The sequence below is a fragment of the Terrapene carolina genome, unplaced genomic scaffold (assembly GCF_002925995.2).
Source record: "Terrapene carolina triunguis isolate 2854851 unplaced genomic scaffold, T_m_triunguis-2.0 Scaffold69, whole genome shotgun sequence".
Classification (NCBI taxonomy): Eukaryota; Metazoa; Chordata; order Testudines; family Emydidae; genus Terrapene; species Terrapene triunguis.
Window position 1 is genome coordinate 14,352,326 of NW_020664420.1, and position 27,754 is coordinate 14,380,079.

Below are 27,754 nucleotides of genomic sequence, written 5' to 3' on the forward strand. Positions count from 1 at the left end.
TGGCTCTTGGTGGCCTATTCTCCCATCCGTGTGGTGGTTGGATGCAGGGAAGGGGATAAAAGGAGAGGATGGAAACGTATGTGACTAACTCCCATTAGTGCCAAGAGGAGTCATGAGCATACCAATGCTCCCTTTGGCCCCTCATTAGGCAAGAGAATAGACTCTGACTGGGACTAAAGGAATTTAAAGGCAATTGGAGCTCCTGGAGAAAGACAAATTTAGCTACACAGTGCCTGGCCATCACTCTTTCAGTCTCTCCAACACAGACCCTACTAAGCAGGGAAAAGGCCATTGTAATAATGTACATAGAGAAGGAAAAATGTCATATGAAATTTGTCGCAGTGTACAGACTATACAAACCCATGGGCCAGACGGTGTGGATCGTGGAGCAAGATGCAGCGTAAGTGTTGAAAATCAGAACGCTAGACAGAGAGTACTCTCAATTCATCTGGCTTCCACGGGCATAAATCCCAGCACAACATCTCAGCGGCAGGGAGTCCAGCATGAAAATAGGGCGCAGCACAGGGGTGGGCAAACTATGGCCCACAGGCCACATCTGGCCTGCGGGACCGTCCTGCCCGGCCTCCAAGTTCCTGGCCCGGAAGGCTAGCCCCCGCCCCCTCCCCCGCTGCCCCCCCTCTCCCGCAGCCTCAGCTCATACGCTCTGCCGCTGGCACAATGCTCTGGGCGGCGGGGCTGTGAGCTCCTGGGGCAGCACAACTGCAGAGCCCAGCCTGACCCGGTGCTCTGTGCTGTGGGGTGGCAGCGGCAGCAGCGTGGCCCAGCTCCAGCCGAGCGGAACGGCTGTAGCGCCGCCAGCCACCGATGCTCCAGGCAGTGCGGTACGGGGGCAGGGAGGTTGGATAGAGGGCAGAGGAGTTCAGGGTAGTGGTCAGGGGTGTGGATGGTGGTCGGGGGGGAAACAGGGGGTTGAATGGAGCGGGGTCCCAGGGTGGCAGTCAGGAAGGAGGGGGGGTTGGATGGGGTGGCAGGGGGCAGTCAGGGGCAGGGGTTCCGGCGGCAGACAGGGAGCAGGGGTGGTTGGATTGGGCAGGGGTCCCAAAGGGGCCATCAGGAATGAGAGGAAGGGTTGGATGGGGCAGTGGGTGTCCGGGGGCAGTCAGGAGACAGGGAGCGGGGTTGTGTGTGGATGGGGCAGGGGTCCCAGAGGGGCCGTCAGGGAACAGGAGGGGTTGGATGGGGCAGAAGTCCCGGGGGATCGGGCCACGACCCCCTCCCCTAACCGGCCCTCCATACAATTTATGAAACCTGATGTGGCCCTCAGGCCAAAAAGTTTGCCTGCCCTTGGCACAGCAGCAGAAGCAGCCTCCTTTCGGTTGAAGAGCTGGGGGACTGTAAGAACCTGTTCAAAAAAGTGGAGGGTGCAGGCCCAGTATATGATGTACTGATTCAGCAGCAACCTCCTATGAAGCCCCCGGAGTAGTTTAAATGTAGCCTTTCCCTTTACACACACACTGGGAAGCTGAAATAGGGGTGGCAGTGGAAAAACCTTGTTCCTCCCTCAGGGAGAGTATTAGGCACAGTGTGTGTGTGTCTGGCTGAGGCAGGAAGTGTAATTTCCATCTCCCCATACCAGTGTATCTAGCCCACTGGCTGATAAACAATTATGTTAATTTATGTCTCCAGCATCCTAAACGTCAACTCTTTCAACATAAAATGGAGCAAAACAAGTTTTATGGCAACAGGGGCCTATGTTATCCTTAAACAACCCTATCCCTGGAGGATCAGGAGCACAAACTATGTGCATCTCACAATTACCTGAGCAAGTAAAATTGTCTAATAATCACAGCCCCTGCACTTCCACATCTTATGATTAGTTGATTCATCAATTTAAGCAATATCTGCGTGTTAGAACGACTTGCAAACAGCCTCCAGTATTCGGTGCTAATTATATAGGATAAACATTTGTATTCATGAAGCTGACAGCTAGACCAGTGCCTATAAATGAGCTCTCCCACAGAATACTTTTAATGGATTCTTCTAGCCCTCGAGGGAATGTCCCCTATATGAAGGGGCTGCTAATCCAGACTCTATGATAATTCCATTCTGAATGTATTTCAAGCCAAAACCGAGCAATGCTGGGTAGTGGGGCCAGCAGCTGGGACTGTGCTGAATGCCCACTGCTTTATTTTATAAAACCTCCATAATGTAAATAGTTAGGACTAGACTGCATTCCTGGTGTATCCAAATGCCCCACTGAAATCAGTGGAGATTTAGATGGGTCAGGATCAGGCACGAAAAATAGCCCAGGGAATGTAATAGGGCAGAACTCGGTTTCTGGGTTAGGGAATTTATACCCACCGCAGCTGTTAGGATAAGAGGCATCCTGCACCCCTCATCTGGCACACCCACCACAATGTAAATTACTCCTAATATATCACTGGGGTTTTAATTGACAACATGAATTAAACTGGATCGATTGTGCCCATGTAGCTCCATAGATATCCCACAAAAACCACAATGTCCTGACGCAGTGGAAAGCACAGAGCAGATCTATAAATCCTCAGAAGAGCCAGTTCAACTTTCTGAATTTGCTTAATCAAACAGAGAAAGCCCTTTGGAGAAGAGAAAAGCATTGGGTTGAAGGATAAGCCAACCCCCCCTTACAACCAGCTACAGTGTTTGCTGTTGACAGTAACGAGGTTTGAAATATAGCTAGAACTCCATTTAAGTGGAGTGTGCTCCAAAAATATAACTCAGTCCTGGGTCATTTCTTTCACTTCATGCTCTCCACAGACAGAGATTTTCCTTCAGACAATGAGAAAGTTTCAAGAAAATGTAAACAAATCTCCTACAATGCCACTGTTCCAATGGGGCAAAGCTTGTCTGGGCTTTTGCAGAATCTCTTTTCTCCCAGGAAAACCAAAATAAACTTCTATGTTTTAAAAAATATACATATTATTTTTTTAAAAAATCAGAATTCAAAACACATCTGAAAATATATCTGTAAGAGAAGATGACTGGTAACTGTGTTAGCAATACTGCACCAGTAGCAAAAAATAATAATAATAGTACACTCTACCTGGAAGGCTGAAATGAATATATTCATGACATTAGTGCATATAAAGAACTCCCTGCAAAGAGCTTTAGATGCCAGTTTGTATCAAAGTTTTTTCAGTGCTTACTTTTGGGCCTGATGCTATGAAGTGCTCATTAGACCCAGGGGAATTGAGACCTCTCAGCACCTCACTGCATCAAGCCCTTCCTTCCTTCCCTTCTACCCACATCTCTCCAATAAAAAAAGAAAAACTTCAAATTCACGTCTCTGTTACAAAACTGCAACCCCACAGAAGCCACTGGGGTTAGAAGAGTGTACCAGAATGCTAGAGTTTGGCTATCTGTGTGCAATTTCTGATGTCTGCATTGTTGCACCATTAAGTGATTTCCCTGCACAAATCAAGTGTGTTCTTCTACGCTGCACATCACAGCTGTTGATTAGTGAAGAAGGATTTTGCCTCCCTGCAGACAGGATTTACACAAAGCGGACAGCGGAGGGTTAACTGCTTGGAGCAGATTTCATTCGACTGGATATGTGAATAGACCAAGTCTGCCAGTGCCTGAAAGACAGAGTATTAAAAAGCAGAAGTGAGTGAACCACTTGCAAAAAACCATGCACATTACCAAACTAACGAGTTAGCCAGACCAACAATCGGTCAGACCAAGGGATGTGTTGTGACACCAATTTTTTAATATAAACTTCCCCTTGATTTCAATGGGGACCTTGATTTTAAAAATTCATTGGCATAATATTGACCCTAAAAAGGAACATTTCTGCTTTTCTGGCAATCTCAATAAATAGGTGACTGAAAATGATGAGAGAAAAATTGCTTTTCATTGTCAAAACAACATTCAAAATAAGTATCAATTAAAAAATAACACAGTGACAAAGGAAAATAGCTTGTGGTCTATGAACTACAAAGTCTGGGGAATTCTATTTTAATAGTCAAACTCAGAATGTTTTAATAATATGAGAGGAAACCAACAATCTGCTAGAGCTTTCCAGAGGACTGCTAAGCTGTATTTTCTACTAAAGCTATGGTAACAATATGGATACCTTGGAGAACAATGGATTTCCATTAAGAGACTCTGCTCTTCTGATGTTTTCAACTCCACACTGAATCAAAAACAAGAGAGGAGAGAAAAATAAAGAGCTGTTATGGAAAAAAACAATACCCCAGTAGCTTTTTTGAAGAACATTTTCTATATCATTTAGAGGTTGCCCTAAAATGACTGAATTAACTGTAATAATATTTTTTCAGCACGGCTAAAATGATGAGCAGACAAAATTTTACTTTGATACCAGGTTCCCCAAACCCCTTATTTATTGATCATACAAACCATTTATCTTAGTTAAAATAAAATGGGTCAAAATCAGCTCTCAGCTACACTGATAAAAATTCAAAGTAACATCTCTGAAGCCAATTCAGATTAACTCCAGATTTACACCAGTGTAACAGCAGAAGGTGACCCAAATCCCATACCAACATTTAACCATAAGATCGGCGCTAAAAACGGGGGGAAAGAAATTTGGGAGCAGAATTGCCCAAGCAATTATGAGACCTGAAGTGATGTTTACCTCATTTGCTAAAACTTGTGCATATTCAATATCCAGCTCATAGAGAGTTTCAATGTGGTCACTGGTAAATGCTATTGGAACCAACAAAATGTTCTTCTTTCCCCTTTTACAGAGTCCTTCAATAGTTTCATCTGTCTGAGGACCCAGCCACGGCATTGGGCCAACCTAGGAGAAAGTGGGAGGGGGGAAAAAAAAAAAAAAAAAATCTTTCTTCAAGCTTTGATAAATTAATTCTACAAGAATTATATTCTGTCGTCATTTAATTAACCTACACATACTTATTTATTCAATGAAGAATCAAATTTGTGTTTATCTTATTATGTTTAGCAGTATCTTTGTCCACCTCTCCATCTATTACTTTTTGATGAAGAGACACTGCCTCTCTGTTTAGACCCCCAGACAATCCATCCTGACAACAAGCAGAATCCTAGGAGACTGAATTTACTTATATTAAACAACACATATTTTGAGTGGATGATTGGCTTTTAGAGGGGCACTTAAAAAAATTACTACAAATAAAATAAGCGTCCTTTGTTTTTCATTCCAACCCTCCCCCGCCACGGCTATTGAGCAGGATTTACCTGCCTTTAAAGAATTTTTCCATTTTTAAGACTAAATAAGCCGATGGTGTTCTTTAACATCCAAAAAGTACAGATGCAGAGCTAACACGATACTTTACTTGCTGCTTCTTAGCTTTAGAACAAAACAACTCTGCCCCCGTAACTGTAACACATTTGAGAAATGTAAATTACTGACATGCAATTCTGATGAGGCTAACATTTCTTAAAGTTCCTTCATTTCAGTTGGAGTTTACAAACGTCACGTGCAAAGAGAGATATAAATCAACCCATTCTGCGTTACCTGCTTTAAAAAAAATGAAGTCTATTTGGATTGGGCTCATGTCCTTAACAATGGACGTAATCATATAAGCGATCTTTTGGAAGGTCTCTAAGCAATATTTCAGCAGACTTTATCATAGTTCATTTGCTTCCCATTTCCAGCTGCTAGTCAGAGAAAAATCCCCACCATTGGGAGAGCATATGAGGAGTACTGGAGAATCTCTGGGCTATCAGAAGTTTACTTGGGAATGATGCATCAAGAACTCTTGTAAAGTGGCAAAAACTTAAAGTGGCTGTTAAATATATATAGAAGATAACACCCAGGCACAAAGAGCACCATTCCATTGGAACTCAGATACTTCCAGAAAGTAGGAGAGAGAGGAAGAGAGAAGAGATCATCCTAAACTTTGATGACTAAGGGGCTGCAGGTGGCTTTTAACAACTTCCTTCTGACCACATACCTTGGACTGCCACACGAGCCTATAGGGGTGGGAAAAGTTGAGCTTCTCCATGACTCTTTGGACAGTAGCTCCCACCTCTTGAGGGTATGGATCGCCACGGTTCACTACCTGCAACACAGAAACACTGGCCTTTCATTCTTCATGAATGTTATGTTTTCTCATGTGCAAAGAACATCTAAAAACGTTCGGTCTCACTCACTCATTTTAAATGAAGGGAAGCAAGCAAACAAAGTCTCCATGCATGAGCACAGTGCATGTATCCCCTGCAACAGGCTGCAGCAGCTGTGCCTCGCACAATGGCAGATGTTTGTGCAGGCAACAGAAATCGTTAACCGTTACATATACCACAATGAACGTAACTACTATTATTTTACTGGTAATTCAGAATTTAAGAGTTATAAACTCTCAGTCTGACGTGTAACAGGCCTATCTTAGCCATTGCAAAGAATATTTGCTCCTGCCCGACAGATTTCATGTGTGTGTTTTCAGTCACTAGCTGGAGTCACAAATGGTTTCTTTTCAATTACTTTAGCATCAAACTGACATTTTACAGGCTTCCTTTATTGCATGCATGTAATTGCCTTCCAACAGAGGATCTCAAAGCATTTTAAAAATATTTAATCCTCATAATACCTCTGTGGGTTTGATAATTTACAGATACTTTAATATTTTATGGATGAGAAAACTGAGGCACAGAGAGCATAAGTGACTTGGCCAAGTCACAGAGTGAGCCAGTAGCAGAACTAGAAATAAAGCCGAGGAGTACCGAGTCCTATCCCTGGCCTCAGACTGGAGAAAGCTCATGTTTACTATTTATATTCTCTTCAATTCAAGTGAAACAGTAGTACAAACATGTTGGGGAAAAGCTCCTCATTGTGCCCAGTGCCCTAGCGGTATTACTCTGCACTACAGGACAGGCCACTCACAGTGCATTCAGTGTCAATTTCTCCCCTTGCCAGCAAAGTCTGGGACAGCAGTGGAGGCAGCAACACATTGGGGAATGGGACAGGGGAAGAAGAGGAATGTTCCATGCCATTCAACATGACTCCTGTTGGCTGATTCAAGAAGCAGTGCTGATGGGCATTCAAGTGAAACCGTAAAACAAAGGATGGGTAACCGGGAAGTCAATGCAGGAAAAGGGGAGCAACTAAAGCAGAAAACAAGATGTGTGTCCTTACAGCTCTGAAAAGAGCCAGTAGGAACTCTGCAGACCCATAAGGGAAAAACAAAAGCAAGAAAAATGCACGTTAAAATGTGGAAGTCAAGAGTCATAGTTCTGCCCCTGGTTCAGCTGCTCACCTGATGTGTGGCCTTGGGTAGATAACTCAACTTCTCCATGGCTCTCTTTCCCTTCCCACCTTTTGTCTGTCTTATCTATTTAGACTCTCAGCTCTTCAGAGGAGGAACTGTCCCTCACCATGTGCTTGTACAATGCTTGGCACAACGGGGCCCAGATCTCTGCTGGGGGCTCTAAGTACTACCTTCGTACAAATAAATAAATAATACTGCTGATGTCCACTGTTCCCTCTGCCATTAACCAGTAGATGGCAGCATATTCCAAGAATATGAGTCTCCCAGGGCTAGGCAATAGCAAAAGGAAAGGACCAAAGATTACTTTTAATACAGTACTTCTGAAACAGCAGTACCCTGCATCTCAGCCTTGACTGGCACTGGAATGACTTCCAGAACAGAGAACACCGTTTTGAATTACGCCAGTTGACTGTGACATATTCCACGAGTTTTTTACTTGTAAAAATAATAAAAAGACCCCAGTGGACATTATTAGAAGGTGAACCATGACACACACAATTTGACTGAACTGGGACACTCTGAACCATTAGTATTGAAAACATTTTAAATGTGTGTTTATGGAACAAGACAGCTTTACAGAAGAATTCATTATGAAATTGTCCTTTGCCTCATCACCTGATTGTTCCTCTTCACACAAATGAAGACAGATTCTGCAGCCTCAACTTATGTGGTACAATGCCACTGTTTTTTTTTTTTTCCAAAATGATTAGAAGCCACTGTATTGAAGTTGTTACTTAGTGCCAGCCCACTGTGTTAAAATCTCCCACTCTAGATGGTCTATTCTAAACGTGCAAAGATTCTACTCTCATTGCTTCAGGGAGAGTAATTTCTTTTTGAAAGGTGAGAAAACAATTAGTTCTCCCCCCCCATTATCCTCATGTGGAAGCGATGGGCAAGAAGTAGGTTTTGTTCCTTGTCTGGTCTAATCCTGATGGCCTACAAGCTGCAGGCTACTCAAAACTTTGCTTTGCCTGAGATGCAACCCATCAGACCAATAACGTGACTCTCCCATGCGACGGAGTTTTAACCACTTCAGAGGTGACTTCATGTTACTTACAGACATTGGGAGCGAGTGAGCCGAGAAAAGAATGACAACATCTTTCCTTTTCTCAGGTGGAAACAGATCCAGTTCTTTTTGTATGTGGTCTGCAAAGCACTGTAAGAGAGAGGCAAAAGAGTAAAGATCGGTAACAGGAGATGCACCCATCTGCTCAAAATAATGTGCACAAATTGGCTGGGCACTGCTCTGCGTTGTGTTAGCTCACCATAAGAACTTCTGACGAGACAGCAAAGGGTCTTTTTTTAGTAGCATGCCAGTGGGAGTTTGATCAATAGTGTGTACAATAAAATGTTCAGTAAATAATGAATTACAGTGCCTAAATCAAAACCCGTTGAAGTCCATTGATAGGCTCCCAATGAGCTTTGGATCAGCTACTTGGACTTCAGGTACAGGACACAAGTTAAGATATTACAGCAAATTGAATCAATGTCTGTCCGCACACCCTCAGTCAAGCTGCTCTCACTGACAGAAGCCCGCTGTGTAAAATGCATACCCTAAAGGATAACAAACTTGGGCTTTGATGGACCTACAGGGAGAGCAGGTTCCCTCTTTCAGAATGCTCTGCCCCCAACCCAACATTTAAATCTGTGGGCTGATAGAATGAGTTCCTTATCTGAGGTCAACTGATAGGACAGAACATGGGGAGACAGATGGTTTCAGTTAACCAAGACCTGAAAACCAAAGCCTTGTTTCCCCACATGGAAGACTAGGGAATGATTCTGACCTTAGAGTCACAGCAGTGACTGAGATCAGAACCTAGCCCAAGATATACATGTCCAGGTGGCAAGGAAACATACAGAAAGGAAAAGAAGCTGACTTAACAACTTGCACACGGTGCTGCCAGAAGGGAAAAAAAAAGTTTGCGGTGACTGTCTGCAGCTCCCTACCAGACACATTGCAACACCACCACCACAGATAGGACAAAAACATTACAAAAAATTAAACTTTAATTTCTGTTGCAATGATACAATCAGAGGCTGAGCCAGCCCTTCACTTACAGGCTCCCTTGGGCATGGAGAAATGCATGTTGATTAGCTTACAAAACGCAGCTGTATTTGTGTGCAATCCATCTAATGGAGAGCAGCATTTGGTAGATTATTTGATCATGCAGCAGATTCCTGAACTCTGCTGAGACATCTCAGTGAAAGAAGTGAACGGCATGCGCAAGTGCCAAGAACTACTGTTCTCTCTTGGTCTCCCCTCAGTCACTTGCACTCTAGTCAGTCAGAGACCAGCGTGAAAATGCAAAAGTCAAAGGCAGAAGAAGAAGAAAAGCTCCCAACTCTGCTTTTCACGCTCCCCTGGCATCTCTCTCTCTCTCTCCACAGCAAAAGCAGCCACTAACATCTTCCCTGGAAAGGAAGGAGCAGAATGTGGCTGCTGTTAAGTGTTTCTGCTGCAGCTACTGCTGTGGCCAGCATTACCCACCTCTCTGATGCCAGACAAGGGCTTTAGAATAATACAAAACCACATTAGTGCTAATATTAAAAGCCCAGCAAATGCACTCCACCTCTTTAAAGGAAAAAAAAAAGGCTCCTCCCTCAGTCAAGCACATTACCGCCCCCCCACTCCTCACTTCTTTTCGAAGGGAGTCCTAATTCTGTTCCCACTGAAGTCAATGAGAAGTCTACCGTGAACGTCAATGGGAGGATAATCGAGCCCCTTAGGCTGTGGATCTCAGGGTGACATTACTAGCACTGATTACATGGAGGTCTATGGAAGCAATGCAAGCTTCCACACATTAATCCCGAACTAACACTGCCCCCAGTAATTTCAGACCTAGCACATAGGATATATATTTTATATTATGAAATACAACATAACATTGAAATATTCCTTTTGTTCTGAGGTTTTTAAAATTTTGAAACAATCTAAATCAGGGAACAAGTTTGTGTCCCTTTAAGACAAGTAGTCTCATGGGGTACGTCCACATAGCAAAAAAAAAAATAACCCCATGGCAGCGAGTCTCAGAGCCTGGGTCAGCTAACTTGGGCTCCCGGGGCTTGTGCTGCAAAGCTAAAAATAGCAGTGTAGATGTTCAGGCTTGGGCTGGAGCCCGGCCTCTGAGACTACCTTGCCAGGTTTCAGAGCCTGGGCTCCAGCCCCAGCCTGAATGTCTCCACAGCTATTTTCAGCCCTGCTGCAGGAGCTCAAGTCAGCTGACCTGGTCTCTGAGACTTACTGCTGTGGGTCTTCTCTTGCTGTGGAGACGTACCCTCAATAACTCCATGTCGAATCTGCTCAATTGACAAGCAAAAAGAGTTTTCCTGACTGCCACAATGGTTTGCATACAAACTCCATACCTGAATGAGAAGGGGATGTGTGGGCCACCTGTCAATAATGCTCCATTTCATCTTTGGCTTCTCCCCCTTTTTATTATAGTAGCGATAAACGGCATTTAGGCTGCTTCCTGAAATGCACAAAATTAGGAGATTAGCAGGAGCTTTAGCTATACGTTCATCAGAAGTATGGATGCTGCCAGACAAAAAGAGAGTTTTACAACCAGCCATTTCAATATTTTAAGGACTAGGTATCAAATACATTACACTGCAAATCAGAACTGAGAGCATAAAAGTAGAAAAAAATATTTACCTCATGAAGTCTATATAACTAATAGATCTTTTCTACCTGCCAACTAAATCCTCAACTAAAGCAAAGTTATTTTCAGGAGCTATTAAGGGAGCATTATACTAAGCATCACCGTGTGCTACAGAAAACCCAAAAGCATGTTATATTGTATGGGTCCCTGCTTTAAACTGAAATGTACACTAAGCATTATCACCTGTCCTAGGGCTAGGGGAGGGGGTGGAAATATATACCTCTAGAACATGCACGTACTCCGGTTATGTAGGTTTCTGATTTTGTTGGCACTGATAGTGGCTCTAATGGTTAGAGCAGGTGACTAAGTCAGGACTCCTGGGTTCCAATTCTGGCTATGCAACTCACTTATGTAACTTCAGGAAAGTGCCCTTTTATGGAGCTGTGCTTCAGTTTACTTATCTGTAAAATTGGTATAACCCCCTCATAGGGATGTTGTGAGGCATGGAGGTCTAACAAGGCCTATAAATTTAAAATTCCTTATTGTTAGAGAACAGGCTTCTACTTATAATCGGGAAACTTAAAGCAGGCCAACCAGGAAGCTGGTTTCGAGGAAGGCAGGCTGGGTTTTCATTCACATCCCAAAAGTTCCCTCATGCTTTCATAAGCCTCTTGTGCTTGGACTCTCAGCTGTTCGGATACATTTGTCTATATGCGGTTTATCTTCCCCTTTTACTGCACTTTCACAGACACACTCACCCGTGGTAGAACAGCTGTACTGCGGATACTGTGTGAATGCAATAGCCCTTTCAACGCCATCTTTCTCCATCTCTTCAATTGCTTCTTCTGTCAAAGGATGGACATACCGAAATCCAATATAGTATTTGTGAGGCGCTGCCAGCAGAAAGAGAAAAAGAAATAGCAGCTGATCACTTTATCTGCAAACGCTTGGATTTTAAAATCTCCTTCTGACCAGCTGCAGCCCAGCCTCCTCAGGAATACACTCTCCCTGACTTAACAACAGCCAAAATGACAATCATGATGTTTACAAGATGCTGAAAATCTCTTCCCAGTTTGTGATAAGTTAGGCTGTGGAGAAATAATAATTGTATACTTTATATGCTAGAGGCTTACCATGAGTTGTGAATCAGATTTTTGGAAATGTATATATTTTAGTTGCTGAAGATCCTAGCACTGACAGTAGCAGCATTAATCTGTAAAATTCTCCCTCCCCTCCAAACATGGAGATCATTTAGATGTATTCTACAGGCCAGCACGAGACAGAGTACAATGGCATGTTACATTTTTGACAATAGTGCAGTATCAAGAAGGCATGTTCAACTAAGTTAAAAGGAAATGATCAACCTGGCTCATGCCAGATGGGAACCATGTCACTTTAAAATACAAGAATCGTAACACAGCTCACTTCCTAAGAGCAGTTAGCTCAGTGGGAATAGAATTCTTGTATTCCAAATGATTGGGTTAAGGAATGTGAGCATGTCTGGCTAAACATACTAAACAGCTAAATGCAGATCACACAAGCACATCAGCAGAGGAATCAGTTTCATAAGAACGGGATATTGGGTCAGACCAATGGTCCATCTAGTCCAGTATCCTGTCTTCCAGCAGTGGCCAGTGCCAGGTACTTCAGAGGGAATGAACAGAACAGGGCAATTTATCAAGTGATCCATCCCCAGTCATCCAGTCCAGCTTCTGGCAATCATTTCCAGTGCTCTGGTGTAGGATTCACTATTAACAGACCTCCTGGTATTGAAGTATATTGTAAAAATGCACATTTCTAATTAAAAATAAAAAAGCTGGCAATTCTTTACATGTCTTACAAGTTGTGATTTTCTTAAGGTTCCCTGCTTGCTGTGGGAAGAACAAAAAGCTTAAAGGATCAGGGCATGTGTTATTTACTTAGATTGAAAACTCTTTGGGGCTGGGACCATCCTTTTAGTCTGTGTATGTACAGTGCCTACCACACTAGGATCCTGAGACTCCTAGGGGCTACCACAATACAAATTGTAAATAAGAATATACACACACATGTGCACATCCTCTCCCCCACTGCCTACGATCAAAAGATAAAACATAGTACAGTCAAAATAATATAAGCAGTTCCCATGATCCCACTGTGCTTTTCCCTCCGTTAAAGCAATACTGTCTTCCCCATGGTTAGTCAAGTCCTTGCTTTATGCATTTAAAGAGAGTTAGTGAGGTCTGCTACTGCTGCTCCTAGCTGAGATCTGAGGAGCACTGGGGTCAACCAAGGCTGCTCATCAAAATCTGGATAAATTTTAAGACCAGGGATCTATCCCAATACAGCTGCTTCCTCCAAAAAACTATTAATTATAACTTCAGAACTAGATCGCTGGTGACCCAGAACCCCTAAGGCAGACACTACATGTGCTTTTCTATAATCCACATTTCTCCTCCTAGAACAGACTATATGCTGATACCTTAAAGATGAAAGCTGGAGAATAGAAAAATGCAAAATGTTGTCCTTTGAACTATCAGATCATAACTCTGTGCTACCCGTCTGGAAATCAAACCCAAAAGGACTGTACTCAAAATAACGATGCAAAGGATGCTGCCAAACCCACCTCTAAGGCCTGGTCCACACTACCCCCCCACTTCGGACTAAGGTACGCAAATTCAGCTACGTTAATAACGTATCTGAATTCGAAGTACCTTAGTCCGAACTTACCGCGGGTCCAGACGCGGCAGGAAGGCTCCCCCGTCGATGCCGCATACTCCTCTCGACGGCGAGCACTTCCGGGATCAATCCGGGATCGATTTATCGCGTCTAAACCAGACGCGATAAATCAATCCCAGAACATCGATTGCCTGCCGCCGGACCCTCCGGTAAGTGTAGACGTACCCTAAGGGAAGGACTCAAACAACCTCTGTTAAGACAGACTTAGCTATGCCTTCAAACAGAAAAAGTTTTAATGGAACAGAAACAAAAAGATTTGGGAAAAATTATTGCTGAACTGGGAAAAACAGCACAGACAAACAGGAGATAAAGGAATATAAATTTCTTATTAGATATACAGACCAGTAATCGTCTGTACTAACAATTCATATATGTTAAACAAAGATATTTCAGCTCTGATAAGAAAGCCAGCATTATTCTGACCAAACAAGGTCCTGGTCTTGCAAACATGTGTATAAGTATCTTTACACACATTAGTCGTCTCATTATATTCACAGGGATTACCTGTATATGTAAAATTACTCCTGTGCTTATGTGTTTGATGGTCACGTGTTAAGGAAGCAACAGGCATCCAGAATGGTAAAGCCCTAAATTTTCCAAGTGTCTGGTGGTTTGGGGTTGCCCTGATTTTTCTGTGTCCCAAACCTGAAATGCCTTAAAAGGGCAGAGCATCCAACCTCTGAAAATCAGGCCCCTGTAAGGTAGCATCCAAAGGATTTTAAGGTGTTTCAATTTTGGCACACAAAATTGCTACTTACATTTGAAAGTTTAGGTTGTTAAAACACCCCAAAATATGTGTACTGCTTTAAAAAACTGCTTTCTTTTACCATAACTTACATTCACATCATCAGGAAGACTCAGATTAGGGTAAAGTTTTGTCTACACTTAAAAATTTTGCCACTTTAACTATGCTGGAATATTTAAAGTGTCATCACTCCCTACCCCTCCTCCCCATGCCAGCAGAGACACAGTTGTACCAGTATAAAAGTGCTTATTTTGGCATATCTTATCCTTGTTTGGCAACGTAAAATAAGACATACTAGTATAAAGTGCACTATACTAGTATAGCTGTATCTACACTTGGGCTTTTACCAGCATAACTATATCAGTAAATATCACACCTCTCAGCAACATAGTTATGTTAGTAAAACTTTTTAAGTGCAGACCAAACATAATGAAATTTCAGAACTCTGAAAAGCACTCCAGAAACGTTACAGCTCTTGCTGAAGGTGCACTTTTGGCTTTTCAAGCTATTTTGAGGCAATGCAGTGATGTATTTGGCCTCACTAAATCCTCCAAGGTCACCTTTAACAACAAATTGTTAGCCCGCCCTACTTCTAAAATTGCAGCTACTGTCTAGGCAGTAAAGTACATCTCTAAATAATGGATACCAAGTCAGATGTAAAGGCTGCACAAACAGATAAAGACAGGGTGGCTTTCTTTTGGTGACCACATTGTAAAGTAAGAGGGAGTGATACACCCTGAGAAGAATAGATAAAACTCCCTAAAACCATCAGCTTCAGGATCTATTGCAAACCTGACCTATTTAGAAACTACTTTTATACAAAAAATAAACTACTGCATTTGCTGCTATAGCAGGGTGTAATTTCTGAGCCCAAGCTCTGGATGAAGTTTATTCTTTGGCTACACTTGCAAGGATTTTCGTTTCAATGGAGTCACACTACAGTGTCTGAAAGAAAGGGTTGAATACAATCCACACAAAACAAACTCATGAGTCAGGGGTGCGTGTAACAAAGTAAAGACCATTTTGGCTTCAGCATGATTACCTTTTAAGATTGCAACTTTTTGCTTCCCAGTTCCAAATTCTTTACAACTTTCATATCTAAGCCTCACCTACCCAAGTTTTAAATGGGTCCTAAAATACAAAGAATTATGAATAACTTGGAGTCAAAAGCATATGTAATCTTTCCAGACATCGATGTGGGTTCCATGACATGCCAACTGATTCAGCAGCTGATTCCAATGCCAAGGAAATGGGGAGAAAACGAGCGTTTGTGGACTCAAAGCACAGTTAAGTTACGGGGCTGAACAGAAGCTCTCCTCGTGGGCCAAAAACACAGACTTACTTTTGCAGTTTTCCCGGTAACTTTGTAATATCAGGTTAACAGGACTGGGAAAGGACTTCTGGCATTAATCCACACCAAAGGTACTCTGTGGAAGCCAGAGCAAGCTTCCCCACTCTTCCCCACCAAGTTAGTCTTTAGCCTGTCTGCCGACTGTCCAAAGGGAGCAAAACATGCTGCAGAGACTGGCTTACTTAGAACTAAGGTGAGCCCTGTGGCTCATTTCAAATAGAGCAGCCATCAGATGATCATTGCTTTTTGGCAACTACCACATGGGTATGACTAGAGATGACAAGGAACTAAAAAGGAACCAATCCGAAGACAACTGTGGCCAAGCATACTGTACTTAATCCCCAGTGACAATGGGCACAGGGGCAGAACTACTGTGCCTTTTCAGGGCATTCCCTCAAGAGATGAGGGACACAGGAAAAGCCTGGCACTGCTGAACCTATTCTATGGACACAGAGAGAAACTGGTTTCCCCATGCTGCCAGACAAGCATATTCCAATCATAGCATAAAGTTCAGGTAGAAAAGATTCTTGGCTTACAGCACCGTATGTGCCATAGTTCTATTATCCTCACAAAAATCCAGGAGAGGTACAAATGTTTCAAATTTCCAACAGCTGCTCACTGTGACCAGCATGAGATGAACATGTAGAAGTCTAGGCTTAATCTACACACAAACTTGCACCAGTTTAACTCAAATCCGATTTTAAACCGATTCAGTTAAACTGGTTGTGATGGAGTAGACTCCCCACACTAGCCCTGCAAGAGCTGAATTATGCCAGTTGGGCCCAATCAGCTAAATAGGCTGCAAGCAGGGGAGATTTAAGCTGGAGGTGGCTAATTAAGGACACACTCACCTGTGCAGGAACAGGCAAGGCCTATATAAAGCCAGATGGCTTGCTACAGAGGCTATGAAAGGCTTCAGTCACTCCCTGCATGGAGGGAGTTAGAGGTTGGCAAATGGGGGGGGGGGGCCCTGATATGTAGGAAGAAGCTCAGAGAAACAGCAGCAAGAGGTAGGACTGCATAAGGACTGCGGCTGCTTGTTATAGGGCCCCTGGCTGGAACCCAGTGTGGTGGGTGGGCCTGGGTTCCCTTACTAGCCACTGGGGTGTGGCAAAAGGCATTCGAGACACCAGGTCTGGAAAGACTGTGATATACCTGGAAGAGAAGGACTTTAGTTACCTGGCTGGAGAGCCAAGGCATGAAGAGAGAGCTGATGATCCAGGAGTGAGTAGAGCAAGACACCACTGGAGGAAGAGCACATGACTGACCATGCTAATTCCTAAGATAGCCAGCAGGAGGTGCCGCTTGTAGTGAGTGGATTCTGTGACTCAACTGGTGGAGAATGTGAGCAATGATGGTCGCCCCTGATACAAGGGGAGTGGCAGACACTGAGAAGCTGTTTAGACAGCTGCCTATGATACAAGGGGAGCAAGAAAGGCTAGATGAGAGACACCTGAGGCAAAGAGACAATGGAGCCACCATGTATGGAGGCTGTCTTTGCAGAAGGCAGGTGTACCTTCCCAGGCTGGACCACAGAGCTGCTGCTCCCAGTGAAGGGGGCTGACAAGCAACAAAGGGGGATACAGGCCCTGATGAGGCAGATTCTAGAGAACCAGCAGCAAGAGTGAGAGGCACTATATGAGGCAATTAGCTGAAGAACAGTACTACTTGCTCAAGATTCTCCAAGAGGTGAGCAAGGGCCAGAAAGGCTAGGGCAAGAAGAGAGGCCACAGGGTAGGGAGGCCAGAAGCCCAAGCAGGGCAGTGTTATGCCTGTGGCGGAGGGGACAGTTTAGGCACTGATGGGGCTGTGAACTGGAAGACTGCCCGGGTCACTGTGGGAGTGACAGAGGGTTTGAAAGACTGTACCTCCCAGAAGGGGGGGAAACGCAGAGTGACCCAGCTGGAGGGCCAAGTCACGAGGAGGAGGATGCTGTTACAGAAGCGAGAGAGGGTCTGCAGACCAGAGAGAGACAGAGTGATGGCGTGCAACCGCGGGTAAGGATGTTGATCTCATGAGCCAATCCCCAGAGCAGCCAGGAGGATGAGCCCAACTAGTGGTGAGTGGAGCACCCTGGGACACTGGTGCAGACTCCTGCATGAACACTCTTAAAATGGTTTAAACATGACTTGTATCAATTTAGCTTAAGTCAGTGAGGATTTAAGAGTGCTCAACAGTGAAGGTTTGGACAGGTTGAAAAACCACTATTGGTAAAACCTACGTTAGTTTGTGTGGGAGTTAATCGCAACAAGAGTCACCCCTCCTTGATAAGGATTTCTCCTGATAAAGCTGAGTGGCTAAGCTGACAGAGGCCCTAGGATTTGGGGGAAGACAGACATTTACATGGAATAACAATCTTCTCCCATTTTCAAACATTACCCTAGCTGAAGGAGAACATACAGTCTTTGTATCTTGTGGATGCCGTCCAAACCAAACCGTTAGGCCTTATCTATCGCTCTAGCTTCAAGGGAGGATCCCTCATGTCCTGGGGTGGTGCTGACAGCAGTAATCTTGCTTAGTACTGCAGAATTAAACTGTGAAACAGCATCTTTCTGTGCCACCCCCTTCCTCTAATGACTGTAATAAGATCAAGCCAAGTTTGTGTTAAGCCTTTTAGCTACGACTGACAATTAGATTCAGGAACAGTTTAAAGGATCCAGAGTGTAGATAATCATAGCTGTGAGACTGTAGTAGGAAGTTATAGCTACTCAAAGAAGCCACTAGATGGAGTCATGATCACACACACACACACACACCAAATGCTCCATCCACTGCATATGTCTAACTTTGTAAGTGTTTTGTGTCAGGAGTCGTATCTTTGTGTATTAAACAGGACGGAGCAAACACACACACACACACACACACACACTCTGTCAGGGATCCGGGCCTGCAGCAGAGTCTGTCTCCTGGCAACCCAACAAGCACAAGAGGCCTGCAGCTGGCTACCTGATTGGTCAGGAAGGGCAAATGACTGACTTTTAAACCCAGCAGCAACTCTCTGGCTGCTCAATGCATTCATGCCCATAGGTGTGACCCTCCTGATGTCTGCCACGCCTCACTTTGCTCTTGCCCTGCTCCTAAACCCATTCCTGCCTTGTCTCCCTGCCTTGTTCCTGCTCAGTCCTTGCTACCTCACCTAGCTCCTAATTCCAGCTTCCTCACCCTGACCCTAGCTCCCGATCCCAGCTCTGACCCCTGGCTTGGCTTAGTTCCTGGTTCCAGCTCTGACTCCTGGTGTAGCTACTGGTTTCAGCCTCTGGCCCTGACCCTTGGATTAGCTCCGCCCACAAAGCCTGACTCCTACTCTTCCCAATAGGCATGACCACCCATGGCCCAGTCTTCTCCCCGCACACACACCCACTACAACAAACAGAACAATCTCCTAAACAACTGTACGGAAGGGTATAAGTACCAGTGTGAGGAGACATTTCATCCAGCAGTTTCACCATGCCTTCTCCCTGTGTTGCAGTCCACTTTTTAATTGGCGACCCTCCTCCGATCTTGCTATATTGTTCTTGGATTTTCGGTGTGCGACGTTTGGCAATAAATGGTGCCAGCTTACTGAAACGTTCAAAAGCAGGGTGAGTTAGTAACATATCCCCCATCACCTCCCCTCCAGCATCTTAAAAACAACAAAAAAAATCATCCAACCCACCACCAGCCTCCAAAACACAGCAAGCTAATAACGTTCAGTCTCATTCTATGCATGGCTTGTTTTGTATCGTTTTATAATACCATTTAATCTAATTCACATGAATAAATTTGCCAGTTGGCAGTAAACAAAGAGTTGTGATCACCGATTAAAGGGTCTCATCCTGTAGCCCCCAGTTTCTGGAGGACTGCAATATAATTTCTCATTACCAAGTTCACATGAGACAGTCAGTACAGAGTTCTTGGCCTGAAGCACTGCAGCCAACTGGAAGGACTTTCTGATGTCCAAGTATATAGCCTACAACAACACTCACATGCTAACACGCCACGTGAACCAAGTGTTTCTTACTTTTGTACTGGAAGCGTCATCAGGTCCTTATCTAGGAAAAGCCTAAGTAGGAAATCGTGGACATCTCCCAGTGTTTCTGGGCCACCCATGTTTAACATCAAGATTCCTGTTTTAGTTTTCCTATTAAAAGAAAAAAATATACAGTTTGAAATCTTTTTCTATTTCGCCCTGTAATCAGCTGCCACCTTTTACAACTGCAGGCTAATCAGCCTGACCCCCTGCTCTCGTTCTATTGTGCAAAATGAGGATCATGTTAAAAAACTAATCATCAAGAGGTAAATGCTGATATCCTTATTCACATTTAGCAGTCCCTTACTCCATCCCAGTGAGATCAATGGGGCTATTCAAGGTATACGTTTCTACTCAACAAGAGTAAGGTTATAAGAATCTGGCCCTGAGACACTTGACAAAATACTATGTGCTGAATCAGCAAGTGCAATCTATTTATGCTCAATAAGCATCAGAGCCAGCAAATTCACACCTACATGCGGCCTTTTTAAATCAAGTATTTTGCATCCCATAGCTGAAGTAACTTTCCAGTATACATCCTTTAATAATAAACACCACCAGTAAATGAATACAGCGGTTTCCATACCTCAGCTAAATGCCAGCTGCACATTTTAGGTTCACCAGAAAACATATTACACTACAGAGAACAATCCTGTCCAAGCAGGGGGTGAGCTAGATAAGATGTCCTAGCCCTGTATGTCTTCTCCATCTCTTAACTACTTTCTGAAATGAAGAGCCAGTCCACACACCAAGGCATTAATCCCTGTTTATGAAAATCCTGGGTTCTTGACTCAGCTCTGGCCCTGTCGTGCACCTCAGAGGGCACAGACAGACCAAAAACTGGGAGCAAATGGCCAGCAGAGAATTCCCCTATCAGAGGGAAACTCCCTGCTGGAGCAAGTGTTCTGGCTCCACACTCTGGTTCTGCTGCACCCTACCCTCCCACTTGGAACAGTGGAGTGCCAGAGCTTCACCCTGCTAGTCCTACCTACCACTGGAATATGGTCCATCAAGGATCCTGCATCAGACAAAGGACAGAATCAAGCCTGTTATGGTAACACGTTTAGAATGGGAAATCTAAGCATTGGGACTTTGTACAGGGTCTGAGATCCATAGGATTTGGATCTTTTATACAGTCTGAGATGAGAAGCCTCTCTTCCCCCTTCTGTCGTTTCCATATCTGCAAATACCTCACAGGTGCATTTGTTTGCAAAGTCCTTTGAGATCCTTGAATGAAAGGCACTAATTATTATTAACAAGAGTGTACTAAATGGTGTCTCAAATTATGCAATAACTGCATTATTAAGCTGCTATCTCACTCTACTATACATTATCTTCTTAAAATACAAATAGTTAAGCTTCAGGATGGCTTGTTAAGATTTTCAAAACAGTCTCAGGGATTTAGACACTAACTTTCAAATGAAAGATACTGGCCTAAATCCCATAGACTACTTCAAAAAAATCTTAACCGCTGTTTATTTCCCTGCTCCTTTCTCCCCTCCACCCTACTAAACACTGCACAAGATGTAACAGGGCATAAGGGTAAATATTTTTATCATCTATATTCCAATAGTGCCTAGAAGCCCTGGTCATGAAGACGCCCTTGTGCTAGATGCTGTACAAAACACAGAACAAAAAGATGATCCCAGCCCCAAAGAGCTTAATATCTAAATATCCGACAATGGACAACAGATGGATACAGACATATAAATGAGGGAAGCACAAGGAAACAGTGAGACGATTGTAATGCTTTAAAACCAGAGCACTGTAAAGTAAAGCAATACCATTTTGGAGAGAGACAGAGAGCAATTCCCTGTAGGACACACACACACACACACACTTCACGTCAGCACAGATGAGGCCTGTGAATAACTCCTTACCTCTTTCCAGGCTGAGTTTGAGGCTCTGTGCTTTTTGTTTGAGTGGCGGCTGCTGCTGTCGACTGACCTCTCCATTGTATTTGGACTCTCACTTGACTGCAGCTGCTGCTTTTGGTGCCTGGAGAGAAGGTTAAAATGTATTGTTAGTTTATTACTGGGCAGAGGATTCGGTTTATGAGACATATGCTGCCTTCCCCCAATATCTCTTTAAATGTGCTTGGTGGTCTCCTGATATTTGGCACTTCTTTTCAAGCCCCATCTCCTGGAGCCAAGCAATTTAAGGAAAAATCATGGATTTTCATACAATTTTTAAAAGGGTAAGTGTCTAGCCCTCGTGGTTGCAGAGAAAAGCTGGAAAACATGACCTGAGTGTGCCTTAAAGGCTCAAAAACCAGGAAAGCAAAGAACCAACACTTATTTTTTGAAACATCTTATCATTTTAAAGTCAATCTCATGATTTTTAGGGCCTGACTCATGAGTTTTGAACACTTGGGGCTGGCAATGCTGTAAGAGACACCACTTCAGCATGAAAGGAAGTGAAGTACCTTCAGCTCAGAGTGGAGGTACAATGAAATGGTTGTGCAGTGAAAACTGCAATATTGTAACTATTCTATGGACAAATGACTTTTTTTTTTTAAATGGAGATATCCTATCTCCTAGAACTGGAAGGGACCTTGAAAGGTCATCAAGTCCAGCCCCCTGCATTCACTAGCAGGACCAAGTACTGATTTTTACCCCAGATCCCTAAATGGCCCCCTCAAGGATTGAACTCACAACCCTGGGTTTAGCAGGCCAATGCTCAAACCACTGAGCTATCCCTCCCCCCTTCAGTCACCAAGACTGTCAAGCTGCTGCCAGAATCTTTCACAAGCACTAAATTTACAAAACATTAAAATACACCCATCCATATATAAACATTATACGGATTAAAAAACATTTAAAAATCAGCCCCTGAATTTCAGGGCTTTTAAACATTTGCTGCAATGTAGCTTAATGTATTTGAGCCCTGGATTGTTCCTAGCTTGACCCTGTGCTCCAGTAGACTGAACCAGCAATTCCATCGGATCAGTTCAGGGCCAGTTCAACCAGGGTTCTTTAACTTCACTCTAGGCAGCCATCTCTCATTGCTTTCACTCGATTCTTCCCATCACTCCATGGCTCTAGCCTCAGCCAGACTTTGCCCAAAGGCAGAGATGGATAAGAAGACTACACTTGTTAATGGGGGTTATTAGTGGTTTAAGCACTTAGGCACGTCTAAATATTAATAGTGGGTTAAAAGGTTGTGATCTAAGGGACTGAGGTGATTTAAGCACTTTCGGTGCCTGAAGGATTGTTTTTTCTCCTCTGAAAATCTTAATTTACTAGATTTATAAAGTTTGTATAGTACAGTCGACATTATACTATACAATGCAAAAGTGAAGCTTTCAGCTGCATTGTAAATATGTATGTCTCATTGTTTCACTGGTTAAATGTGTGGTTTTTACATTTATTTCTCTGTTTCATAAGGGATTTCCCATAGAATATACAGGATGTGCAACACTGCTATTGGAACTCTATTTCACATATCTTTTGTGATTTAAATCGTTCAAGCTTAATGTTATGTTAACACAGGTTTTCTTATTTAATTTTCAAAATACCATAAACATTTTATCCCTCAGAGCTAGGGCACAATAAAATTTTAGGAGGCCACTTCTGCCCTTAAATATGCACACACAATTACTTTCACAGCGTACACAAATGCAGAAATGCCTCCTTAACATGTTGCCATATTAAATTATCACAACTGTATCACACATTCCATGTTTACCATTGCTTACACTGCAATGGAGACTAGAAAAGGGTCCCCCACTTACAAGACTATATAAAAAGATTTCACTTTCTAAGCCACAGTCTACAGTACGTTTGCTTTACAGAGAAGCACCATTAAAATACCTGGAAAACTGACTTGGAACTGTAAAAACTATTCACAACTTTTCAGCATCTAAAGTTTTTTTCTAAAGCACAATCTTGTTAATTTTTCAATGAGTAATAATTTACAACAAAATGTTTTTAAGAGAAGAAAAAAAAGTATATTACAGGGTTATTGAACCAGGTTCCAGGGGGGGGGGGGGAAACCCACATTTTGAAATGCCAAGTTAGATATCTACAAATTCCTTTTTTGTAGTTAAAAATGAATGCTAAGGTCTCACATTCCTCTTCAATTAGATAAAAACTTTGTAAGTCGAACAGAATACAACAATAGTTGTGTATGTCAATCACCTCTCACATGACCAAATAATCCAGCTAGATATTTTTATCTCTAAAGAATTTTGTTTGCTGTATTTCTTATTCCCAGTATTCTAAGTAGCTCTTAGATCTACATATACATACTACCACGTCCTCATTCATGTGCACCCAATAAAATAAAACCATACATCTGCACGCTCAAGTTATCTTAAATCATATTCCTCATCAATTATATTGCATTCTTCCTTTTAAAAAACTGTTAGACTGTCTGAGCATACATCGTTACACTGACTCAGTAACATTTAAGAAAAAAAAAATCTATAGATGTACTTTTAAAACAAAAATAAAAAGTGCTCTGCTAATTATATTTAAACCATTGTTAGCATTTACTTAAAATGTTAGTCACTGTTCTGTATGCTATTTTTCACAGAGCCCTGGTGATAAATAAGGGGCAAAAAGACAGAGACCATACAATCTTAATAAAACATTTCTGACAATATGCAAATAACCATGTTAAGGTTAAAGACAGACCACAAAAGCCAAGGACTCTTGAGGAAAAAGGCATTTCAGCAGTCCCATGTTTTGCCTAGGGCCCTAGGCATTTGCAGCAAGTTGGATCACTAGATCAGTTACTCACTGTTACCAGAGGTGGTGTTCAGCAAACAGGCTGAGTTTACAATAGTTTTTTTTCTCAGAAAAGAACGATCTTGCTTTTTTGGTTGTATGTCTCAGTTACTTTAATTCAGGGATTTTTATTTAAACTTTTTTCTTTAATAGTACCACTTGAATCAATTTCCTACCATAATCTCCATTCACTTACACGGACACTGGAAAAAAGATACACACAAAGTATGTGTAGTAAGGGACGTGTTCTGTTTCACAATCAACAGGCCTAGTGCTCATTAATTACTAACATTTTCTATATTAAACCCTTTTCAATCAAAGCTGAGAGGGGGAAGGGGATTCAAATTCCGGCTTTGTAACAAACAAACAAAAAGAGGCAGATTTAGGGTTAAATACTAAAAAGCGATGACCCAACTGAACTTAGTCAAACCCAAGCTATTGGGCTCATTATAGGAGTAACTGGATGAAAGTCTACAGCCTGCATTATACAGGAGGTCCAACTAAATTATCTAATGGATCCTTCTGGATTTAATATCTATGAAGTTTTACATGCCCAGCTCAACCCTTTTGTATTCATCTCCACAACTGACCTGCTGCATTCTGTCTCTCATCTTATTTGTACGAGTTAAATTCTAAAATGTTTGGGGGACCAACTCCATAGAAGTGACTTTCACATATCTCAGCCTACATGGCATGTTTCCTGACAACCCGAGAGACCACTTCTTTCCTTTCCCACAACCAAAGACTACCAGGAAAGCTGGGGAATGTCATTCGTCCCCAAATTTATATGGCAGGTGGTTGTTAATAGAATGTTTTCAAGGGCAATCCCTTCCCCACTGGCCTGACAGAGCCAAGTTTGTTGATCGTAAGGGCATGGCACAAGTCTCCTCTCTTTTCACAGGCTGTAGTCTGTTGGGGGGAGCATGTTTCCTTTTAAATTGATTTTAATATACTAAATATAACAAATGATCTTTTAAATTAAATTCTGTAGATGTCCAAAGTGGCTACATTTTATAAGTGAAAATAACTAACTAAATAATAATAATTGCTATTGTATAGCAGCAAATCCTGGTGGTTCTATCGCTGAAGGCAGCCGATTAAGGACTATACTGCATAGTTTTAGAGGACAGCAATGCGAATCTCCTGACCCAGGAATTTTCTGGGGGTATGGTGAGTGGCTGGGAAAGTTAAGTGGGGAGGGTCTGTTTTGGGGGGAGTTAGAAAGGGCTCATCATTCACATTGGGTCTATGTGAATTTTTGTATCCTTTCCAAAATAATACACTGTCCATGCACTTTGAGAACTGATCTATTTTATAAAATAATTTTTGTAGTTCTTCAACTGTTTGAGTTTCTGGCTTTTTAAAACCAAAAATCTATTTTTGATGCAAAAATCAGAGACACCCATACCCAAGTTTTAAGGCAGCTAAACATAAACTCTCCCAACCATCACGGCTTGCAATAGGAACAGAAAGGATTGTCCGTGCTCCAAAGGGCTCTGCTTTGTGACAGAATGAATAAAGACAAGATATTAGAGAGTCAAGGTAGGTAAAGTAATATATTTTATTGAACCAACTTCTGCCGGTGAGAGAGACAAGCTTTCAAGCCACACAGAGCTCTTCAGGTCACCAACAGAAGTTGGTCCAATAAAAGATATTACTTCTCTGATATCCTGGGCCCAACATGGCTACAACACCATAAAGGCAAGATACTCATTTAAGTGCTCTCTGATAAATAACCCGTGTCTGCAAAGCCCAGTTATAATGGACGTGATTCCCAGTCTCCTATGGTCACCGGAAGTGGGTTTGCTTTTACATTGGTGTCGACAAAGCTGTAATTGGGTCTGCGTGCAGAAGTTCAGATTTCCCTGCAAACAGTCAGTACAGATGTAGGGCCAGACTCAACTTAACGGTACAAGCCCACTGATTGAGGTTGATGGTTGTAACTGATGGCAGAATTTGACTCCCTCCCTGGCTTCCAGAGACACTTACTGCACCAAGACAGAGCACACGACCCTGGTTACCCGCCTGCAACCGCTTGTAGAGAGCACTGCTGACCCTGGGCACCAGAGACAGGTTCTGGTGCAAGGGCAGCATGCTGGCTCAGAACGGAGTACGCGCCCACAACGTGCTTGGCACGATGTAAAGAGACAGAAGATGCCTACAATCTACAGACAAACACCACGAAAAATGGGAGACACAAAGGAGAGCAGAAGCTTGAAAACTTTGCACTGAAGTGGGGCCCTGGCTCTGGGTGCCGCAGCACTGGCCAGGCCACATACTGCACGCGTGAAGCCCTCAGTGGGAGGCACTTGCTGAGCCAGGGCACAATGCCCTGGTGCTGCCTCCAAAGAAACCGGCCCTGCCCCACCAGGGCGCAGTGACCCTGGGCTCCAGCTGCCAGCAGCACCCAGCGTCATCTACAGGGACTCCCGCTGCCAGCCACTAACTACCTCGCTGCAGCAGGACGCACCAGTCACCCCAGGGCTCCTGCTGCTAATCACGCAACGTTATGCAAACGCTTTTCATTGAAAGGGCGCGTTGCGTAACACAGTCCCGGCTGCAGAGCCCCCTCCCCCCGGGGGGATCTTCTCGTGCCCTCTGCTTGCGCTCAGCCCAAGGAAAAGTGTTCCAAGTGCCCTGGAGAGGGGCCGCTACCGCCAACACCGCCCGGGCTACAGGGCTAACGTGGGCAGCATGTGGGAGAAATTAAATCTTTCTTGTCCTCTCTGCGCTCAGACCATCCGCCGCCCGGGGCTAAAGGGGGAAGAGTTTGCTTCAGAAATGCTCCTCCATCCCTGTCCCCCCCCGGGGGTTTCCCACCCAGGGGAGCGGGCCCATGCTCCGCACTGCCCGGCCGCGCTCCGTGCGAAAGCCCTTTGTTTATGTAACGCAGCCAGGCGTTAATCTGCCTCCCGGCTGCACAAACCCCTCTCGGAATTGCTGCTCCCTTAGCAATGCAGCGGCGGGGGTCACTTCCCCGCCCCCCAGGAACGGAGGGTTTGGGGGGGCCAGGGACGTGCAAGAAAACATCCCGGCTCTCCCAAGTCCGACCCCTCCCGGGGAGCCAGCAAGTGCAGCGAGCGGCAGGCGAGCCCCCGGCCCGCAATTTCCGCAGGCTGCAATTGCCACAGCACGCTTCATTCAGCCCAGGGCATCCCGGCCACCCTTAAAATGCGGTTGGAAACTTACATGGACACAACACTCGGTTTGCAGCTCTGAAGGCAGCAGCCATGTTTGTGTGAACTAAATACATTCCCTTAGTCTGCAGACGCCCGGGGAAAAGGGTTCCCTTCCCCTGCTGAAAGTGCCTGAGCACTAGCTGGAGTGGGCTCGCCTCTCTCTGCCTCCTCTTTCCTCCTGTGTCAGCCCGCCCGCCGTTTTCTTGCGTTAGGAA

General features: G+C 43.8%; 1 protein-coding gene across 1 annotated transcript; it reads right to left on the minus strand.

Moving 5' to 3' along the window:
• Positions 1–1,549: 1,549 nt before the first annotated feature.
• FECH (ferrochelatase) lies at positions 1,550–27,754 on the minus strand. Its single transcript, XM_026649031.2, has 11 exons — positions 27,550–27,754; positions 21,511–21,628; positions 19,622–19,741; positions 19,034–19,182; positions 11,566–11,700; positions 10,572–10,678; positions 8,266–8,364; positions 5,898–6,005; positions 4,598–4,762; positions 4,076–4,135; positions 1,550–3,578 (listed from the first exon to the last, which is right to left on the minus strand). Exons 1-11 carry the CDS (start codon positions 27,611–27,613, stop codon positions 3,444–3,446), a joined length of 1,260 nt encoding a protein of 419 aa, XP_026504816.1. The 5' UTR covers positions 27,614–27,754; the 3' UTR covers positions 1,550–3,443.

What these genes read in the sequence shown, in the direction of transcription:
- FECH (XM_026649031.2), bottom strand. Translation starts at nt 27,613, where the DNA reads ATGTATTTAGTTCACACAAACATGGCTGCTGCCTTCAGAGCTGCAAAC. An exon ending in AAACCGAGTGTTGTGTCCAT is followed by an intron (nt 21,629 to 27,549) that starts GTAAGTTTCCAA and finishes CCTTCTCTCCAG; the next exon opens with GCACCAAAAGCAGCAGCTGC. An exon ending in CAAACTCAGCCTGGAAAGAG is followed by an intron (nt 19,742 to 21,510) that starts GTAAGGAGTTAT and finishes TTCTTTTAATAG; the next exon opens with GAAAACTAAAACAGGAATCT.